The 18,222-nt window shown below is 56.7% G+C and overlaps 1 protein-coding gene across 2 annotated transcripts in view; it reads right to left on the bottom strand.

Moving 5' to 3' along the window:
- SLC38A10 (solute carrier family 38 member 10) overlaps positions 1–18,222 on the bottom strand; it is a 30,991-nt gene that overhangs the window by 9,459 nt on the left and 3,310 nt on the right. For both annotated transcript variants that reach the window (XM_068654793.1, XM_068654794.1), the window contains exons 3-11: positions 17,733–17,778; positions 16,360–16,453; positions 15,190–15,333; positions 13,374–13,498; positions 10,368–10,470; positions 9,540–9,722; positions 7,582–7,693; positions 7,334–7,440; positions 2,332–2,485 (exon numbers count right to left, since the gene is read on the bottom strand). In XM_068654793.1, the coding sequence (XP_068510894.1) occupies positions 2,332–2,485; positions 7,334–7,440; positions 7,582–7,693; positions 9,540–9,722; positions 10,368–10,470; positions 13,374–13,498; positions 15,190–15,333; positions 16,360–16,453; positions 17,733–17,778 (1,068 nt within the window). The remainder of the gene's footprint in view (positions 1–2,331; positions 2,486–7,333; positions 7,441–7,581; positions 7,694–9,539; positions 9,723–10,367; positions 10,471–13,373; positions 13,499–15,189; positions 15,334–16,359; positions 16,454–17,732; positions 17,779–18,222) is intronic.

The raw sequence follows: 18,222 nt of genomic DNA, 5'->3' as shown, positions 1-18,222 counted from the left end.
GCTCCCGCGGCGCTCGGGAAGCGTGCAGAGCCCACGGCTCCACGCACGGGGCTGCTCCGGTCCTTAATAAATAGAAAATAACCCACGGGCACACTGCCTGCAGCCGACGGGGTCTCGTCTCGGGGTTGACGCCTGCCCGAGGAGGCTTGGTGCCGGCGGAGCGGCCGAAGGGGGACCCCGGTGTCACCGGTGTCACCTGCGGCCAGGGGACCCCGCGGCCACGAGGAGCACGGCCAAGTCGAGGGCTTCCCGTGGCAGCGGGCGCTCTCCTCACGGCGTGAATCGAGGCTTTGTTAGCCGGGATTGCACAACGCCAGGGAAGGGAAAGGAAGCGGCAAGCAGCGAGTAAGGAGCTGAAAAATATTACAAAATCTTAATCCGCCCCGCGAGACCCTCTGGGGTGCTTTCAAATACAGAGAGAAATTGCCTAATTAGCTTTTTTTTTTTCTTTTCTTTTCTTTTTTTTCTTTTCTTTTTTTTTTTTTCTTTTTTTTTAAATGGATAATTGCCTTCATGAGCTTTCACGGGCAGCTTAGCAACCTTTTAACGTGCGCGCGCGCACGGCGCGGAGCGGCTGAAGGGTTCTGAAAGGGGTTTTATACCTTTCCCGAGGAGCTGCTGACAGCAAACCTCAAGCCATCCAGGCCGGGGCTGCACCGGGCGCTTGGGTGTCGTTAGGAAAAACACCACTCGGAGCTCGCTGGTCAAGCCGCGTTCACATAAAAGGGCAATGTTCTAATATTCATCATCCCCGGACCCACGGGGCAGGGTTTTAATGAAAGTCTGCACAGTTCTGCCCCGTGCACCATCAAAGAGGCCAATAAATGCCGAGCGCACGCTGCTGAGCGCCGGGGGAGAGGGCTCAGCACCTCCCGGGGCTGTCCTTAGTGCCCCTCTTTGCCCCTCACCGGGGCGCAGGGAGGCTCAGCTCCAAGGAGCAGCACCCAGCAGCCCCCCGACACCGCTTCTCCTCCCATCCTCCTCCTCCAGCACCAAGGGGACGTCCCAGGGGGAAATCGGAGCCTCCACAGGGAGCCCAGCCCCGGGGTTTGGCCCAGGGGAGGTTTAGGAAGCGAGGGCGCCCCAAATGGATCCCTCCTGGGTAGGGGTATTTGGTCCAGAGGCGAGCACCCTGCGGGGAAGATGCTGATGAGCTCTGGGGGCGCACAGGGGGGTACAGCAGGGCAGCCCCCCAGCCAAGCCTCCTGTGCTGCCGCCCTGCTTCACGTGGAGAAGAAGCGAAGAAATTCAGCAAACTCCACGGACACCGCCGTTTATGGGCCCTTTTTTTTATTTTCCCAGCCACGAGCACCCGAAAGGAGCAGCTGTTCTTTGGCTGTTACCGCTCCCAAATTAACCAAGACGGAAAAATTCAATCGCATCCCCCCCCTCCCGGCCCTGCTGAGCCCCATTAAGGGATTGAGAGCAGCTTCTGCTCGCAGCTCGCGGGCACCCCGGCGCCTGGGAAGGCGCACGCCTCGCTGGGGTGAGCTTAGAGGGTGAAGGGAGAAAAAAAACTCAGGGCTGGCAGGGCCGGCGCAGCCCCGAGTGAATGTTATCGGCGGCAGCACCGGCGTCGGGGAGACACCCAGAGCCGCTGGGCAGGAACGCGGCCAAGAAGCAGGAGGGAGGATGGATAACCTCCAGGAGAGGCAGCCCTCCTCAGGCTTCCGCTCTCAATCTCCGCGAGGAGATTTCAAGGCCCCCGAAGAACAAAAAAAAAAAAAAAAGCCCGAGGAGAAGCAAAGGAAAATAAACTGAAGGAACAGGACGCAGCCGAGGGGGAGCGCGGGGTCAGGCGGCACCTGCCAGCGATGGCCTTGCGAGGCGAGCCCGCAGCTGGGGACGGGAGGCAGCGGCCGTAATTCCATCAGCGGGCGCAGTAAACAAATAATAAATAACGGGAACCGGTAAACAAAGCCGAGGCATAATCACAGGCTTTGTCAGAGCTCAAACCGAATCCAAATTTATATCCTCGCCACCGAAAAAAAAAAAAAGAAAAAAAAAAAAGGCAGTGCCCGTAAATTTACATACCTCTGAGTAGGGTGTTCATAGGGGGTTGTTGGCAGCGGGGGCAATGTGCTGGGAGCTGTCCCGTTTGGCCACTCAGCCCTCGCACAGGTGGCCACTGCTGGGCTGTCCTCAGGCTCACTGTCCCCATGGGGAGGGGACACCCGTGCCCTGTCCCCAGCCCCGCACCCTGCCCTTCCCCAAGGAACAACCCCAAAGGGCACTGGAGAGCTGCCTGGAAACCACCCTGCACCCACCACGCTAAAAAAATAAAACAATTTAGTAAGAGGAGCAGGGGACACGACTCGAGCAGGCACGTACCTGGCATTTTGACAGGGTCCTGCTCCATTCTGCTCTCCTCTCTTTCCAGGTGCTCCAAGCCCACCGCTTCCGTCTTCACCGGGGCGTCCTCGGTGGCAGACAGGGTGGTGTAGGTGCTAATAACCAGCATCCCCAGCCCGATCCACAGGATGATCTGCAGGGAGCAGAGGCTGGGTTAGCACAAAACCAACGGAACTGCTCCGCATTTGTCATGCAAAGGGTCCCCAAAACAATTCGGAGCTCGGCGCAATCACACGTGCCAGTAAGACGGGAGAGAAGGGGAAGAGGCAAATAAGTTGTGTTTGGATGCAGAGGCACAAAGTGAGAGCCTCGGATGCTGGAAGCTGCAGAAATGACAACTCCTGCATCAGAAGGAAGCGGACAGGGCACAGGAACAGCAAAACGCACGCGGTGGCCAGGAGCCCAGCTGCAGAGGAGCACAAAATCCAGCCTGGCTGAGAGCAGAGGTGCCCAACCTGTGTATACGGGCTAGGAAGGGTTCCAGTAAATCATTTAAAATGTCCCATTTCTGAGTAAGACCTCCACGCACCAGCCCTGGAGGTTAATGCTCCAGGAACGTGGTCAGGGCTAAGAGGAAGCTGCTGAGAAGCAAATCACCGAGCCCCAGAAAGCTGGGAGCAAACAGGGGAAAGGCAGCAAGGCAGAACCTGGGTCCTGTGCAGGGAAGGGCTCCAAAAACTTCTCCGACTCGAAAAGGAGACGTCACCATCACCACAAGGGAATTCCTACAGCTGACCTTATAATCTAGTGACCTGGCCAGCAGGGAAGCAGCTCCCTCCCCTCGCACCGGGGGTCTCCCCACAAACCCATTTCACCAAGGTGCCCAGCAGGACATGGGAGCAGCAGGAAAAATCGTATCTAAACCCAAACTCCCCTGCAAGGCTGGAAGTTTGCAGCAAGTCGTGTTTATTATGCAGCAACGCTACACACACACATCTATTTTTTTTATTATTTTAACATAAATCCTGTTGTCTGAAGGGCTGGGGACCTGGCTCACTGCTGCTGCTCTTCACCAGGCAATGGTGCCAAAGTCTCCCCCTGCCAAGGAATCCTGCCTCCTGGGTACCCCCCCCTGCTCCGTCCTCCACGAGCTGCCCGGCCCTTCAGGTGAATAAATCCCCCTCCTGCTGCCACCTCAGCAGCTCACGAGGGGATGGGGAGAGTCCCAAGGGATTCATCCTCTGCCTCGCCCCCCCCCCTGGAGTCCTTACCCTGCAGCACAATTAACAAAAGGCACAACAAAAAGGACACAGCTCGGCCGGAGAGGAACCAGCAGCAGCCGCTGGGGACCATGAACGCAACCGGGAGCTGCCGTGGGCTACCGGAGGGAGGCAGGAGATGGAAAATAAAAAAAATGGGGGGGGGGGGGACAGAGACTGAAAGGCAAAGGCCAAGCAGGGCCAGCCCTGAGGGAAGGACGGGGCTGGTGCTTTGCTCCCCTCGTTGCTGGGCTGCCCAGGAGTGGGGTCAGCGCCCCGGGAACCCGCGGCCCCCCCCAGCCACGGAGACGCCTTCGGAAGGAAGGGGCCGGCAGGACACGGAGCAGCTCCGGGCTGGGGACAGGCACGGTCAGGGAGCAGAGGGCAGATCTGAGAGCCTCAGGAGAGGAAACAGAAGCTCAGGCTGCTGCCTGCCTCGCCGCGCGGCTGCACAAAGAGCAGACATCCTGCCAGCCTGCCCCGCGCCGTGCGCTCAGCGGGTCCCTGCCCTCGGCGCGGGGGCTCCTCCGCTTCCTCCCCCCCGTAAAAAGGCTTCTGGTGGCCGCGCCGGCCCCTTCCAGAAACAACAGCAGAGAGGAAGAGCGTTCCCACAAAGGGGAGCTATTCTGGTGCCACAGGAACCGGGAGAGATGGGGGAGAGAAGGGAACCGTAGGAAACGGCTGAGAACACCCAACGTTTCCAATGAGGGGGGGGGGTTGTTGGTTCTTTTCTTTGTAGGGAGCCAGGGGCTCGAATGCCTTGGACTCAGCCCCCTCTGATTTTTTAAGGTTTTGGAGATCATCTGCGAGCTTCCCAGGGCGCTGGGTAGGGGCACATGTGGCAGGGGGAGGCCGGGGAGCTGCAGCCGTCCTGCGCCTCCGTGCCCAGCCCTCGGGGAGCGGCACAGGATCTGGAGGAGGAGGAGGTCTGTGCTTCGGACCAGGTCCACAGAGATGCTCGTGGCACACAAAACCAGGCCCTTTGGACTCGGGGGGACCCCCAGGGAAACCTCTGGCAATCAGGGGACCAAAAGCTGCGAGGCCTCGGTGGCCCCAGGAGCTGGGCACTGCACAGGAACCACCCAAAGCAGCTGGAGCGGAGAACCAGGAGCAAGGGGGGGCAGCACTGTAGGGCTGCTGTGATCCCATGGGAAGAATCGGCCCCCCACGTGTGAGAAGGGGACCTGCCGAGAGCAAAGACCCCTCTCCAGGGCTCCTTAAGGGGCAGTCAGCACAGCAGGAGTCCCCGGAGAGCCCGGACAGGAGCTCACAGGAGGAAGTTTACGCGGCCGTTTCCTCTGCTGGTTGCTTTCCCTCGGCCGTCCTTCCTCCCAAAAGACAGCTCGACCTTTGCACAGCGGTGTCATTAACCAAAGCCTCTCACCACGCCTGAGCCACCAGCGGGACACGAGAAGGGTGTTTGTCTCCCCGGGGCTGCTCTGGGCACCGAGGGGAGGAAGGCAGAGCATGGGGACGTCATACAGGGGAGGTGCTCAGGGTGCTGGACGGACCCCGAGAGCCCACAGCGAGGGGAACCTTTCCCATCCCCAATTCCCGACCCCCAGCAGCCTCGTGGTGGCTCCTCTGCCCCACGCAGGACGAGGAAGCCAGGTTCCAGCACCAGGAGCCTTGCTGGGAGCTGTTTGCAGACCTCAGCAGGGCTCTGCCAAACCTCGCCCGGCCCCGGGGGGCAGCGGGAGAGGGGGCTGCACCCTCAGGGAGGGCACGCTCCTCCCCAGCCCGCTCCTCCCCAGCCCGTTCCCAGCCCTGCTGCCTGGCTTTCAGCTTTTCAGCTCCTCGAGTTGCTCTAACACCTCTCGGAAAGCCGGCGTGCTGCCCCCAGCCCCCAGCCCCAGCCCGACCAGCGGCTGTGCCAATTAACAACTCTAATTAACAACTCGCTGACAGAAGCCAGGACTTTTTGCTGGCCAGCAAGGATCTGGGACTGCCCCCATCCCTCCCCCGGAGCCCTCTGCGCTGCTGTCGGTGCAGCTCCTGTCCCAAAGCCCAGGCTCCATCCTCCCAGCTCCAAAAGGGAAACGGCACGGATCGGAGGCGGCCCCATAAAAGCAGCACTGGGAGAGCCCAGGGAGCTCAGGCAAGCACCAGAGCTGGATTTGAGGAGGGGGCTCAGGGTGGGAGGGGAACACTCACGGGCATTGTTCAGGCCCAGGGCCGGCTCCTTCTCCCCCCGCCTGCCACTCCTCACAGGTTTGGATGGAGCAGAGCTGATCAAAGCGAGCAGGAATGAAGGAGGAGAGCACAGACAGAGCTCCGGGGAAAGAATAAATGAGACTCTGCACAAGACCTGGGGGCACGAGGAGAGGCTGGGCCCCGCGCTCAGCTCCCGGAGAGGTGCAGGGAGGCGCTGAGCAGCTCACACAGCTCTGAGGACAGGTGTTGCCCTCGCAGCATCGGTCAAAGCAAGTATGCAAACCTGACAGGCCATGGATCACTCGGGAGCAGGCTGGACAGCTTGCTACCAGCCCCCTAAAACGCCAGGGTAACCCGGGGGCTGATGCCTGCGATAAGCCCGTAGTCCTTTGTGGGATTTCTGCGGGACAAACCCATCCCCAGCAGCCTCGGGAGCAGCATTTGGGGTCACTGCGACCTCAACCCGGTGCTCAAGCCCTGGCTGCTGCCTCTGGGCAGCCGGTCGCAGAGCTCAGCACGCCCTGAGTGCAGCTTCCAGGCACTGCAGAGAAACGCTGAGGCTCGGCCGGAACAGAAAGCGATTCCTGAAAGTGCTCTTTGTTCCCCTGAAAAACCCCGGCTGGCAGTCAGGCTCCTGCTCGGGGTTTCAGTCAAAGGAGTTAGGAGCAGAGTGTCAGAATCCCGAGTGAAAGCTGGAAAGTTGGACTACTTCCTCGTGTCAGAGAAAGCGTGGGGAAAGGGGAAAGAAAGAAAGAAAGAAAGAAAAAACACGCCCTGCTTAAAAACTTCGTGGACGTTTGTAAAGCCACAAGTCATTAAAGGCAGAGAAAGCCATTAGCTCTGTAGGACCCACAAAAATGTCCTGCTCTCCCCCTGCTGACTCCGCAGTTTGCTGAAAACCTTATTCCCAGCCCAGCGCTGTCGTGAGGGGTAACGCTGGAGCAGAGGCCTGCTAAAAGGCAGCGGATTAAGTTATTGTTAGAAAGAAACAAAACATGCGAATTTCAGCCCCATAAAAGCAGGCTATTTGCAGGAGCAGAAGGATCAAGCCCAGCAAAGAGCCACTTTGTTCCAGTCCCCGAGGAGGTCAATTCAACCCGGAGCAGGAGGAAAAGCTGAACTCCTACCAGCCTCTGAGCGACCCCGATCGCTTCAAAATCAATTCCTGGAGCAACACCTCTACGTGGGTGTTCCTTTTTATTATTATTTTGGTTGAAACCAGAAAGCTGAGGGTCAGCAGCAAGAACCGCACGGCTGGGAAGTTTTGTTTGTTTTACCCAGCCCGGGCAGGTTGAGCTGTAAGGCCCGGGCAGGTTTTATAGGCTGCCTGGATTTCCCCGTCTGTGGCTTACAGACCCTAAAAGCCCACCAGAAGGCGGGCTGGAAGCAGCATTTTAAGCACGGAGGGACAAAAAGAGCCGGTGTTCCAGCCCCTCTGCTGCTGTCTGCGTGCCCGCGAGCGGTGCCATGCAGGGCAGCGACCACGACAGCTCCCACCTGCAGCAGGGGGAGGCAGCAGGGGGGGTGCTGGAGGAGGTGCTGAGCAGTTTCCCTCCTGCAGCCCCAGTCCCTACGTTCCCAGGCTCCGCAGAGGGCTCAGGGGGATGTGAAGCAGCGTCGCCACTGACCTGTGAGCAGAGCGCGTTCTTGTGGATCTTCTTGTAAATCAGAGCCGGGCAGATGAAACAAATGAGGCTTCCCATCGTGGCACCCGTCAGGCCCAGGACTGTTTCCACTGGCAAAGAAGAAGGAGAGAAGTCAGCAGAGCCCTTCCCCTCCAGCTGCACGGCTCCCTGAGCCCCCCCAGGCTGTGGCCAAGCCCGATAATCCCACCCAGTGCAGCAGGACGCAGCCCCTGCCCCAGCTCCCCGCTCACCGTTGGGGATCATGATGCCTCCGATCATGGTTCCAAACACCACGGCCAGCGTCAGGGCTTTGAAGCGGAGCGGGGGCATGTAGCCCCCCGCGGCGAAGGTGCCATCCTTCTGCTGGAAGAGAAACATCGGGAGGGGGAGAGAATGAAGCGAGCCCCCGCTGCACAGCCACACGGCTCCAGGGGGAACAAGGGGGGCACGGGGGACAGGACAGGGGCAGTTTCATGAGCTGAGCGCTGTGCTCTCTGCGGGGTGGGGGGCAGCTAGACGTGGCTGAGCACTTTTAAATATGCAACTGAGCTGGAACCTTCAGAACAAGACTGATGGGAGGCAAGGAGCCAAATCTGCAGTTTCCATCCTGCCCCAAACGTGAACCGTACAGCTGTATCCGAATCCCTCTGCCAGTGCTGCTGCTGCTCGGCCTCTGCGAGCGGCCCCAAGGCCAAGGGCATGAGAAAGAGGCGCAGCTGGGAAGGCAGGAGAGGAAGGGGGGGGGACGGGCACGGGGGAAGAGCTCCGGCACAGCCACCCCACGGCATCCCCAGCGCCTCGGGGAGCAGGGCTAATTCCCAGCACGGCGCGGCGCGTGGGTCGGCTCCTCGATGTGACGGAGCTGCGGGGGAGCTGCTGGTGCTGGAGGGCTTCCAGGCACCCCCCGTTTCCCGTCCCGTCCCACACTCCCCGAGCAGGAGGTGTGGAAGGAAAGCACAGAATGCCACGGGCCCTAGGGACCCGGCAGGTCCCCGCGCTCCCGGCTGCAGGGGTGGGAGAGAAAAGCGAAGTGACACATCGGGGACCCGGGGGAGAACCCAGAGCGTCCCCAGAGCTGCTCTCCTCCACGCCTGCTGGCTTTCGCCAGCACTCTTCCCTCATCCTCAGACCCTCCCGACGTGAGAAAAGAGCCGGGGGCTTCTCACAGGCAGAAGTGGCAGGATTTAGAGCTATAAATTGCTCGAGTTTTATTTCCTGCCCTAAGAGGTTTCTATTTATGCAGATACACAAAGGCCTCAGAACATTCCCACAATCTCTTACTGTTATTTACTGAATACCATCGGCATGCTTAGTGCTGTACAATACACAGAGGAGAACACGCTACTGCCACAAGGGACTTACAGTCTAAATCAGACAGCCCAGCTATAGCCACAAAGGCTGTCTGAAGATCTGACCCTGGGAAAGGTGAACGTGTGGGAGAGGGGCGCGCTCCGCCGCACGGTTCTGCACCACATCGGCACCAAACAGCCCGCGAGGCACCGGCAGAAGGGGACATCTGAACCCGCAGAGGAGAAGGCTGCTCAGGGAGCTATTGACAGAGGTGGAAAGATGAGAATAATAATAATAAAAGAGCAGAAACGAGCAGGCACGCAGAGAAGAAATGAGGCCGGGCTCTGAGGCCAGGAACAGAAGCTGGAGCTAAATGCAAAGCAAGATCGAGTTGGCCAGCAAAAGGGTGCCAGCTGGAGCAGCAGGAAATAAGGAGGCTCCTCTGTTTCCAAAAGCACATTTCTCCCTCTTTGTGAGGGGGAGAACCGCTCAGCTCTGAACCGTGCGACGCTTCGACGGGAGAGCCGAGCAGGGCAGCGGCCACCACGTGAGCTGGGGCGCAGCGGAGCCGTGGCAGGATCCAGACTCGCACCCCCCAGCCCACGAAATTCCTCTGCAGGGAGGGAAGGAACCTCGGAGAGCCACGGATTAATTCTGCAGAGCGGGATTTAGAGACCGCCACGGGGCTCCTGCTGCACCGCTGCCACTTGGGATTTCACCGTGATGGAGGATTTGTCCCCCCCCGGGGTAGCGAGCGCCCCTCACGACTCAGAAATTCGTGGCTGGCAGCGGAGCCTCGCAGATCCAAGGCAGCAGAAGGCAGACAGCCAAAAAAGCAAGTGACAGCCCTCCAAAAAGCAAGTGTCAAAGGTGCAGGCCAAGGCAGGGAGCTGCTCCTGGCCGCGCAAGAGGCTCTTACCTGCTGCTCAAAGAGAAGGGTGTTCAGCGCCTGTCTGCACGGGAGAATCATCATGGGAAACCCCACGGCTACCGACATCATGAATCCCACGCGAATCATCTCCGTCACAAGGTTGGAAGGGAAGTTCATTAGGACGTTCCCAGCAATGGCTTCAGTGTAACTCACGTAGCCAAAGAACCCCACCTGTCCGGCAGGAGGTGAGGTGAGCAGAGGGGGTTTGACTCCAAAGCACATTCACACCCGCTCACTACAAAGGGGGAGTCGGTGACCTCCCGGGTGCAGGCCCTCCCTAAAAAGCAGAGGCGAGTTTCTCCCCAAGCACAGGGGGCTTTCGTGGAGAGCACTGCAGCGAGGGAAAGCTGCCGTGGCCTCCGACACCAGGCAGCAACGCAGTGCCTGCTGCCAGCCCCTGTCCCACAAAGGATGGGCCGTGAGGATTTCCTGCAGCAGGCTGCCTCACGGGGGAGGCTGCTCTCAGGAATTATTAACTGCTCCCTCTGCATCTTTCCCACTTCAACAGGCTGAAAGAAGCTCTCCTAAACCCAGGGCTGTACCCTGGCAGGCAGGCAGCAGGCTGATGTGCACGGAGGAGCTGCGTCCCCACTGCCTCCACCCGAGGAAGCGTGCTGGGCTGAGAACTGGGGCTCTCCAAACGCCTCCTGCCCCCTTCCCTGCATCATCTCCCAGCTCACTTTGCTTTCAGCAATCACGAAGCATCTTTCAGAATCAATACAGCAGGAACCAGCCCCAGCTGCAGATAAACCATCGGCCCTGCTGCCCCTCCGCAGCACGGCTTCTGGCAAGGGAAGAGAAGGGGAAGTTTCTTACCGTGATGTAAAAGGTGGTGACCACGTTTAGGGAAGAAGCAAATATGGAGCTCATGATTTTAACAGACGGCTCATCCAAGCTATCATAGGTAGGCAAGACCTGACTGTAGAAAAGGGGCAAGTTATTTGAGGAAACTTTCTACAGAGAGAGAAAAAAAACGAACTCGAGCACGTTCCCTGCCTCAGCCCAGCAGCAAAGCCTCCCTGACACCTTCCCCCTATGGAGCACAAACACTCGCTGCTATTCCACAATTTATACTGCCAATGCCAAGAGATTTCAGAACACTCATAACTTTAAGTGTTGCAAAAATATTCCTGCTCTCCCCACCCCACCACGTGGAGCTGAACGTGTGATGTAAACATTTTGGTTCAGAAGTGTTGCAAAATGAATGACCATTTGTTCCACTGAAACACCAGTGGCACCAGGCCAGGCAGCGCACTGCGATTATTGTTCTTGGAGCTGGCTGTGCTGATAATTAAAGCAACGCCGTGTTTACAGAGGAAAAGCAGGAAGAAGGTTAGAGCATCGCACTGTCTAAAAGAAAAGTTAAACAAACAAAGCTGAGCGCAGCGCCCGGCGTGTTGCAGCGCTGCTGCTAGGGCTCGGTTCATAGAAAGCTGGGAGCGCCAATTACACGGATTTGGGGTATTTACAGGCTTGGAAAGCATGTGGAATGCACTTTGTGACATCAGGTGCATATTTTAGCAACTCGTTAACCTCTTGCTACTCGAATTCAAGTGGCTCCATCCTGGCTTCACGTTACCCAAGTCGCTCTCAGGAGGAGGGGGGCGCATCCAGGCAGAGGGGAAGGGGCATCCCCAGCTCCAGTGGGCAAAAAGCCATTAACCCAGAGTGTGCGGAGCCGAGGCCAAACAGAAAAATCCTTAACCCTTAATCCCCTAACTTCAAAGGGCTCTGCACAAAGGGAGCTGAGCAGCAGCTTGAGGAGGCGATGAGATGCAGCCACCGGCAGGGACCGAAGCTTCCCGGGGAGCCGCGTGGCTTCGGCTCCTTCCCGACCTGGTGTGCAGCGACCTCAGCTGGGTCAGCTGCCTGCAGACGTTTGGTTTTCTTGGGCTTGGAGAAACTGCTCGGGGTCTGAAAGCGTGCTGTGGGGCCCTCCTGACTGCCAAAGCCAGGACAAAGCAAGAGAGGGAGCACGGAGCAGGCAGCGCGTGCTGGTGCACCCAGGGTTTGCTTTTAAGCAGGAGAGCGCTGGAGGCAGCGACGCATCGGGGTCTGGCCTGATGAACACATCACACGTTGTCTGTTCTAGCAGCAGCACCTCAAAGAGGGTGCGAGCAGGTATCCTCTCCTCCTGAGCACGGGCACAAGCCAGCAGAAGCACCAAGACCTGACTCGGAGACGATGGCGTTGCTTTGGAGGGGTCAGAGCCGCCGTACTGTCCTTACCCTGGGGTCGTGGTCACCCCGCAGCCTCCCCAAACACAGCAATACCTCTGCCTGCAGGGAGCTGGTGCTCAGAGGCAGCAAACCCCCTGACTTGTGGTACTCCTGTGAATTCAGCACTTGGTGGGCTCAGTGACTTGACCAAGGTGAGGCAGGGAGGCTGCAGGAGAGGGGAGCCCCGAGTCCTCGCGCTCTGTTCTCACCCCACAGCGCATTTCCGTGCTGCGCAACGGGAGAGGAGCGACCTACTTTGCAAATTCAGCCCCAACAGGATGGCTTTTGAAGAGCAAAAGGCATCAAACTCTCAAGTAAACCACCAGTTTCTCAAGGTTTATTTTTCCTTACTGGATGCTGCCTTTACGTGCTGGAGGAAAGGGATTTTTGTTTTATGTTAGGATTATTTTTTTAAAAGGTGATTCAGGAGTTAGCAAAATTAAGCCTACCTAGCTGAGAATGACATGCTTAGAAAGAGTGCCTGGCCTGGGGGCAGGGTATTGCCCTGACGCTTGGAAAAAACACACAGCTTTAGGTTTGGCTTGCCACACAAGAGCTGTGATGGACTCTGTACTGAGGTTCGTGCACGCTGGTCCAGAGAGAGGATTTCCCTGTTTCCAGCTCCCAGCAAAACCGTGCTGGGTACCGTGGGGCTACCACGAGAAAAAAAAATGGGAATTGAAAAATTCTAAGATGTTAACAAGGTAAAGCTGTAGAAGAACACAACTCCCTTCGCCAGTTGTAATGGAGACATTAAACAGCAAGACTGGAGCGTGCTGGGGTAGGAACCAAGCTGCCAAGAGAGCCGATAAGTGGAAAATGATGATTTGGATCTTGCGTGTGGGTGTAAACACAGCAGTCTGAACAAATTTTATCTGTCACATTCATTTACTGCTGGCATGCTACCCATTTGCTAGAACTACAGGGGGGAAAGCCCAACTCTGCCAGCCTTCCAAATGAGGATGGTCTTTTCCGTGTCCACATTTGGATTTACACCTCTATTTAAAGTCTGTTTCTATTCTGGCCAAGCACGTATTGCTCACTTGCCATTCTGGTGCCGAAGGTAATGCTGTTAGAAGCACGGAAAGAGCCTGCTCTGCCATCAGGGCCTCCCGTGAGCCAGAGGAAACCCTCGCTGCAAGCAGGTAGCTGCAAACATGCAGCCAGCCATCCCGAGATCTGCTGAGTGCTCTCAGAGGTTCAGGGGAGCAGCCACAAGCACACGCTGCCCCGCACGCCATCAGGAGCCACGCAGCCCTGCTGCCTTCCCTGGTACTCAGCCATTCCCTCCAAGAAACGGGGGAAATTCCCCACTTATGGGGCTGCACCAGAAGCAACGTGCATTGCACCGCGGGGCTGTTTGGCCCAAATGATCTCACGTTGCCCACGTGCAGTAACTCCCCCGTGAAATCCAACTCCCTCCCCCCACCTAGGGAACAAAAGGGGCACGTCTGAACGAGACGCCGTACTTCAGCAGGCTGGAAAAGATTTTGATTCGAAGAAAAAAAAGGAAACCAGATGGCATCTATCCCTCACAACCCCCCTGCCCTCACAAAGACGTCTCGCACGCCCCAGCTGCCAGAAGGGAAGGGCAGGTACTTACGACTGGCAGGCAAACGACATGCCGAAGATGGGGATGCAGCGGAAGATGCCCTCCCAGCGGGTGTAGCTAACTCGCTGCAGCCACTGCCCGCTGAAGAGGCCGTGCTTGAAGGACGACAGCACGATCTGCAGCCAAAAGAAAGAAAAAAAGGGTTAAGATCCAGCCCCAGACTGACAGAAAACGCCAGTGCTGGGGTAAAAGGCAGCACGTGGCAGCTCACAGAGAACAGCTCGCGCTGCCGACCACAGCCTGAGCTCTGAGAGACAAATTCCCCAGCCCCCCACCCCTCCCACCCACTTTAATAACACTCACGACAGCCTCACTGGCCCCTTGCCACCACGGATCCTGGGTGGATTTTACAAGATGTATGGCATTCCCCCCTGTTTGATGCCATCAGACATCACAGCACGCACCAGGGTGGAACAATTTCCACTGACACATCTAACTGTGAGAGTTATTGTTCCCAGAATGTCTTTTGCGCTTTTTTTAAAACCGTTTTTTACATCCAAACGAGAAGCAGCATTTGCCTCGGAGATCCTGTTCAACAGAGAATGACAAAAGTTCCTTGAAAAGGACCCCACCTGCCCACTGCTACTCCAGAACCACTTAACACCGCCGGTTTACTGAAGACAAGGATAAATTTCATGAAAAAAGGGGAGTGAGGCACCCGGTTGAGGCCAGGGGAGCTCTTTGGCCATTGACAGGGAAGCTGGCAGGCATTGGGTTGCACAGGAAACAGAAGGTAAATATGTCTGAATGCCTGTTTATAATATCGCCTGAATGGGGGTTTTCTAATCCCCAGAGATTACGTTTTAGGGCAGCCAAGTCTCATGAAATGTTGTGGTTTTCTTAAAGGCACAGCTTCTGGAACACAGGAGTTTTGTAAAACACTCATTTACAGTTTCCAGGCTCGTTACAGAGGCAAACTCAGAAGTGTGACACAGCCCGACCTACTAAAAAAAACATTAAGTACAAGAAATCTCCACTCCTTCCTATTCCTTTCGTTTCAGCTCTTCCAGGACTGAAATTTGGGGCAGATCAGGCTGGGGCTCCAAGATCAAGCTGCACGAGCATCCACGGAGCTCAAACTGAAGTCATTACAAGGTACATAAAGTCCCCACCTCTCAGTGAATGGTGCTGCGTAACGAAGCTTGGCCAAGCCAAACAGGGCGAGCTTTGGATCACCCTCCACTTACTCTACTTGATCTAAATGGTCAAGAATCCATTTATCTCAGTAAAGGAGAATGCTTCGAGAAAAATCGGTGAACAAATAAAACGCCCTTGTGCCGGGGCTGAGAGTTTTGAAGCTTTCCCTGCACAAGGAACAGAAGTGGTGGTGAACAAAGTCACAACCCTCAACTGCAGAAAGCCTGAAGGACACGCAGTTGTTAACGGGAATCGTCCTCCCACAACACGCTGCAAGCGCTGAGGTTTCAAGGCAAAGCTCTAACATTTGATAAAAGCCTTCCTGATTCCAGGAACTTTCCCCCCACACATCTCCCATCCTCCGATTTAAACTTCGGAGCCCTAAATTACGAGATATCCACAGGAGAATGAACCACAAATGCTCTCGGCCGCTGTAATCCGGTGTTTGTGAGCGCACAGACCCTGCTGGCCAGCTCCTGCTCGCTGTGCTCCTGCCCTCAGGAGCCCGAGTGATGCAGCCTGGTCGTTACACCAGGCACTCTCAGCACTCTTTATCAGGAAGGACACGTTAAACTTGAGCCCTGCACCTGCAGGCTGTCCCAGCAGGGCTCGAGCAGGAACATCTGCGGTAACCCCCTGGGAAAACAGCGTTCCCAGCCCCGATACCCACCACGAACATGAACACGGTGTAGAAGATGAGTGCCATGGCACTGAAGGACTGGATGGAGGCCATCATGTTCCTCTGCAGGCTCAGGGGAAGCACGATGCACAAGGAGACGGCGAAGAGCAGGACTATGCGGAAGCTGCCCGACACCTGGAAAGGGAGCAGCAGGGAGAACTGAAGCACGCTCGAAATACCCCAGGGAAGCAGCAAAGCATCTCCCGCCCGTGATTCTGCAGGGATTTAAAGATCTGATGCTGCCATTCCCACAGCCAGCTCTGCGAGGAGCTCACGCAGTCACTGGGTGACACTGTTGCTCTACGCCGCGCGTGACAGGTCCACCCCGAAGTGGAAATGTGGGGAGGGGGGAGCTTTAAATGCTAATCCAGCGCCAGGCAGCTGAGCATTTTCGTGCAATTAAATCAAATCCGAACTTACTCGGGAACCAGGAGATTGAAGTCTTGAAAATTCTGATCCAGAAAATTAATCAAAACCTCACATTGGTATTTATTATAGCAGAACACTCTGAAACGCTGGGAAATATTTAATACCTCATTTGGCTGCAGCCACGACGCATCTTTTTAACTTCACAGTCCCTTAATCAGAGCTTAGCAGCAGCAGGCGGAGCAGATAACGGCCCCGCCAAAGCCCCCTCCACAGCCCCTCTCTGCTCCCCTCCTCCGGGGGCTGCTGCAGCCTCCAGCATCAACACCGGGGCTGCCACAGGGCAGATTTCATCCCCAAGGAGGCAGGTGCTCCGTGGCTTTGGCTACTAAAACACCGAGGAAAAAGGGCAAAAATTCCTCTTGAGCCAGGGGGCTGCAAAGGGGTGAGCTCAGAACTGGCTGGCACTGCCTGGGAGGGGCAAGATTTAGGACAGGAGTTATTTCCTTCACGAATCTGCTTCAGAATTAATAGGGAGCAATATTAAAAGGATTCATTTTGTTGGCCGTGCCTCACTGGAGGTGTTGCACATCTGACTGTTCGGCATACGTCTGAGCTTCCAGGACCTCACAGAGCAAAAGAATCGGACTTGATGATCTTAAGAGGGTTTTCTGTATGATTCTAAGGAAATTCTGCTCACGAGGTGTGCTGTTACAGCCTGCCAGGAGATGACCCTACAGCAGCCCGTGGTCTGCCACCTGCATGGGAGAGGCAGCGCAGCGAGGATTGATTTACCTGGAATCCGAGCAGCCGAGCAAAGAAGTTGGACCCCAAATCACCAATGACAACATAGAAAGCAATGCAAGTCCCCAGCATCAGCCCGATCATGCTGCAAAACAACAGGACAGAGGTTAGGAGGCTGAAGCAGGAGCCCTGGAGTGCGGCTGCGGCACAGGCGAGGTCTCGGGGGCCTCTCTCTGCGCCCAACCACGACAGCCACAGGTGGCTCAAAACCCTCCCGCGCTCTCCCAAGAAGCTTCCTGAGGATTTACAAGGAAACAGCAAACAGAGAACCTTTAAAATGCCTTCAAATCCATGCAGCCAGCTGCTCGCTTGTCTTCAGTGGGGAAGCAGCCCCAGCGCGCCTTGCTCTGAAGCACATCCACGCCCAAACTCAACCCAACTTTCTGGCAGGTCACGATGGAGATAACCCCCAAATTTTGCAGAACCCACCCCAAAAACTCGTTTGGCGACCAGCAGTGAAGCAGTTTCTCCATCCACAGGGACGCAGGGGGCTCTGTGCTCACTCTCAGAGCCACACGAGCGGTGTGTGCATCAGGGGGAGCCCTGCAGCTGCTGGAGCTGAGGCAGCACCACGCTTTACCCTTGGGTTTGTGAGGGGGAGGCCACCCCCAGCGAAATAAACCCAACTGCATCCACCAGATAACATCCCCGGGGCAATTACAGCAGCTGCCTGCATGGACCAGCAGCATTTGAGAAAGATTCTGCGTATTTTTGGTGCTCGGCAGCAGGGATCAGAGAAAGAGAGGGCACCAGAGCTTGGCCAGAGCACAAGATGCCTCCACCAGGGAACCTCTTCTGGAAAAGGCAGCGTGGTAACAACACCCCATCGCCTGCCTGGGCTGCTGAACAACCTGCGAGGGATTTTCTGCAGCAAGGGATTGTCTGGGGTCAATTTTTTGTCAGGGTTGTCCAAGGAACAGGACCACCAGCCCTGGGGACAGGACTTCCACCGCAGGGCACCTCCCAGCGCCTGGGGCCCCGCGGGGCAAGGCGGCACCGAGGGGAGGAGCAGGAAGCTCCGGGAAGCCAGAGGGCAGATTTGAGGTCCTGACCTCTCCTGCAAGCTCACGGCAGCCTTGGCAGGGATCTCACCCCTGGAAAACAGCCACGAGCGACCTGCCCACGGTTTCCCAACACACAGCAGAGCCGGGGAGGAGCTCACGAGCTCAGAAGTGGGCACAAAAAGCTGAGGACAAAGCACACGGGCTGTGCTCGGGCACCTCGCTCACTTTCGTGTTCAAGTTCTAGCTGCCAAGGAGGCCTGGTGGGAGCAGGGGAGGCAGCAGCACGGGAAACGAGCACAGCAAGGCCACAGGAGTGTTCCTCATGAAAGCCGAGCTGTTCGAGCTTTGAGGGCAGGTTACCTTGTTTCCACCAACATTTTTCCTGCTTTTCCATAGGCGTGAAATGCTGGTGTAAGAGGGAAAAAAAAAAAAGTTGCAGTTAATGCAGGGAACGTCCCAAACATCAGTCAGAAATTCAGTAATAACAGTGGCAGAGGGCAGCAACCCGCCAGGGCTGGGTTTTGGGGCTGGTTTCCCTTGCCCACCCTCCCATTTTCCTTTTCAGCCACTCCCTCCACAAACTGAGAACCACATCAGACGGGTAAGAAAGACGAGGGGAAGACAGACAGCAGGTTATTTTTTTTTTTTTTCTTCTTCTTCCCCATTCTATTTTTAAAAAAAAGGAGCGCGAAGCAGCAGCCACACATGGCAACCATTAAAGGCAAGTCGGCGCGGCGGAGGGAATGCGCACGTCGAAGATGCTGCGTGGCGAGAAGCGACCGCGGCGCAGAATTGCAACCAAGCTCCCCCTGTTTTATTTTTATCTCCCCACTCGAAGCGAGCCGCCTGA

The sequence above is a fragment of the Anas acuta genome, chromosome 18 (assembly GCF_963932015.1).
Source record: "Anas acuta chromosome 18, bAnaAcu1.1, whole genome shotgun sequence".
NCBI lineage: Eukaryota > Metazoa > Chordata > Aves > Anseriformes > Anatidae > Anas > Anas acuta.
This window is presented reverse-complemented; position numbering and strand designations above follow the sequence as displayed.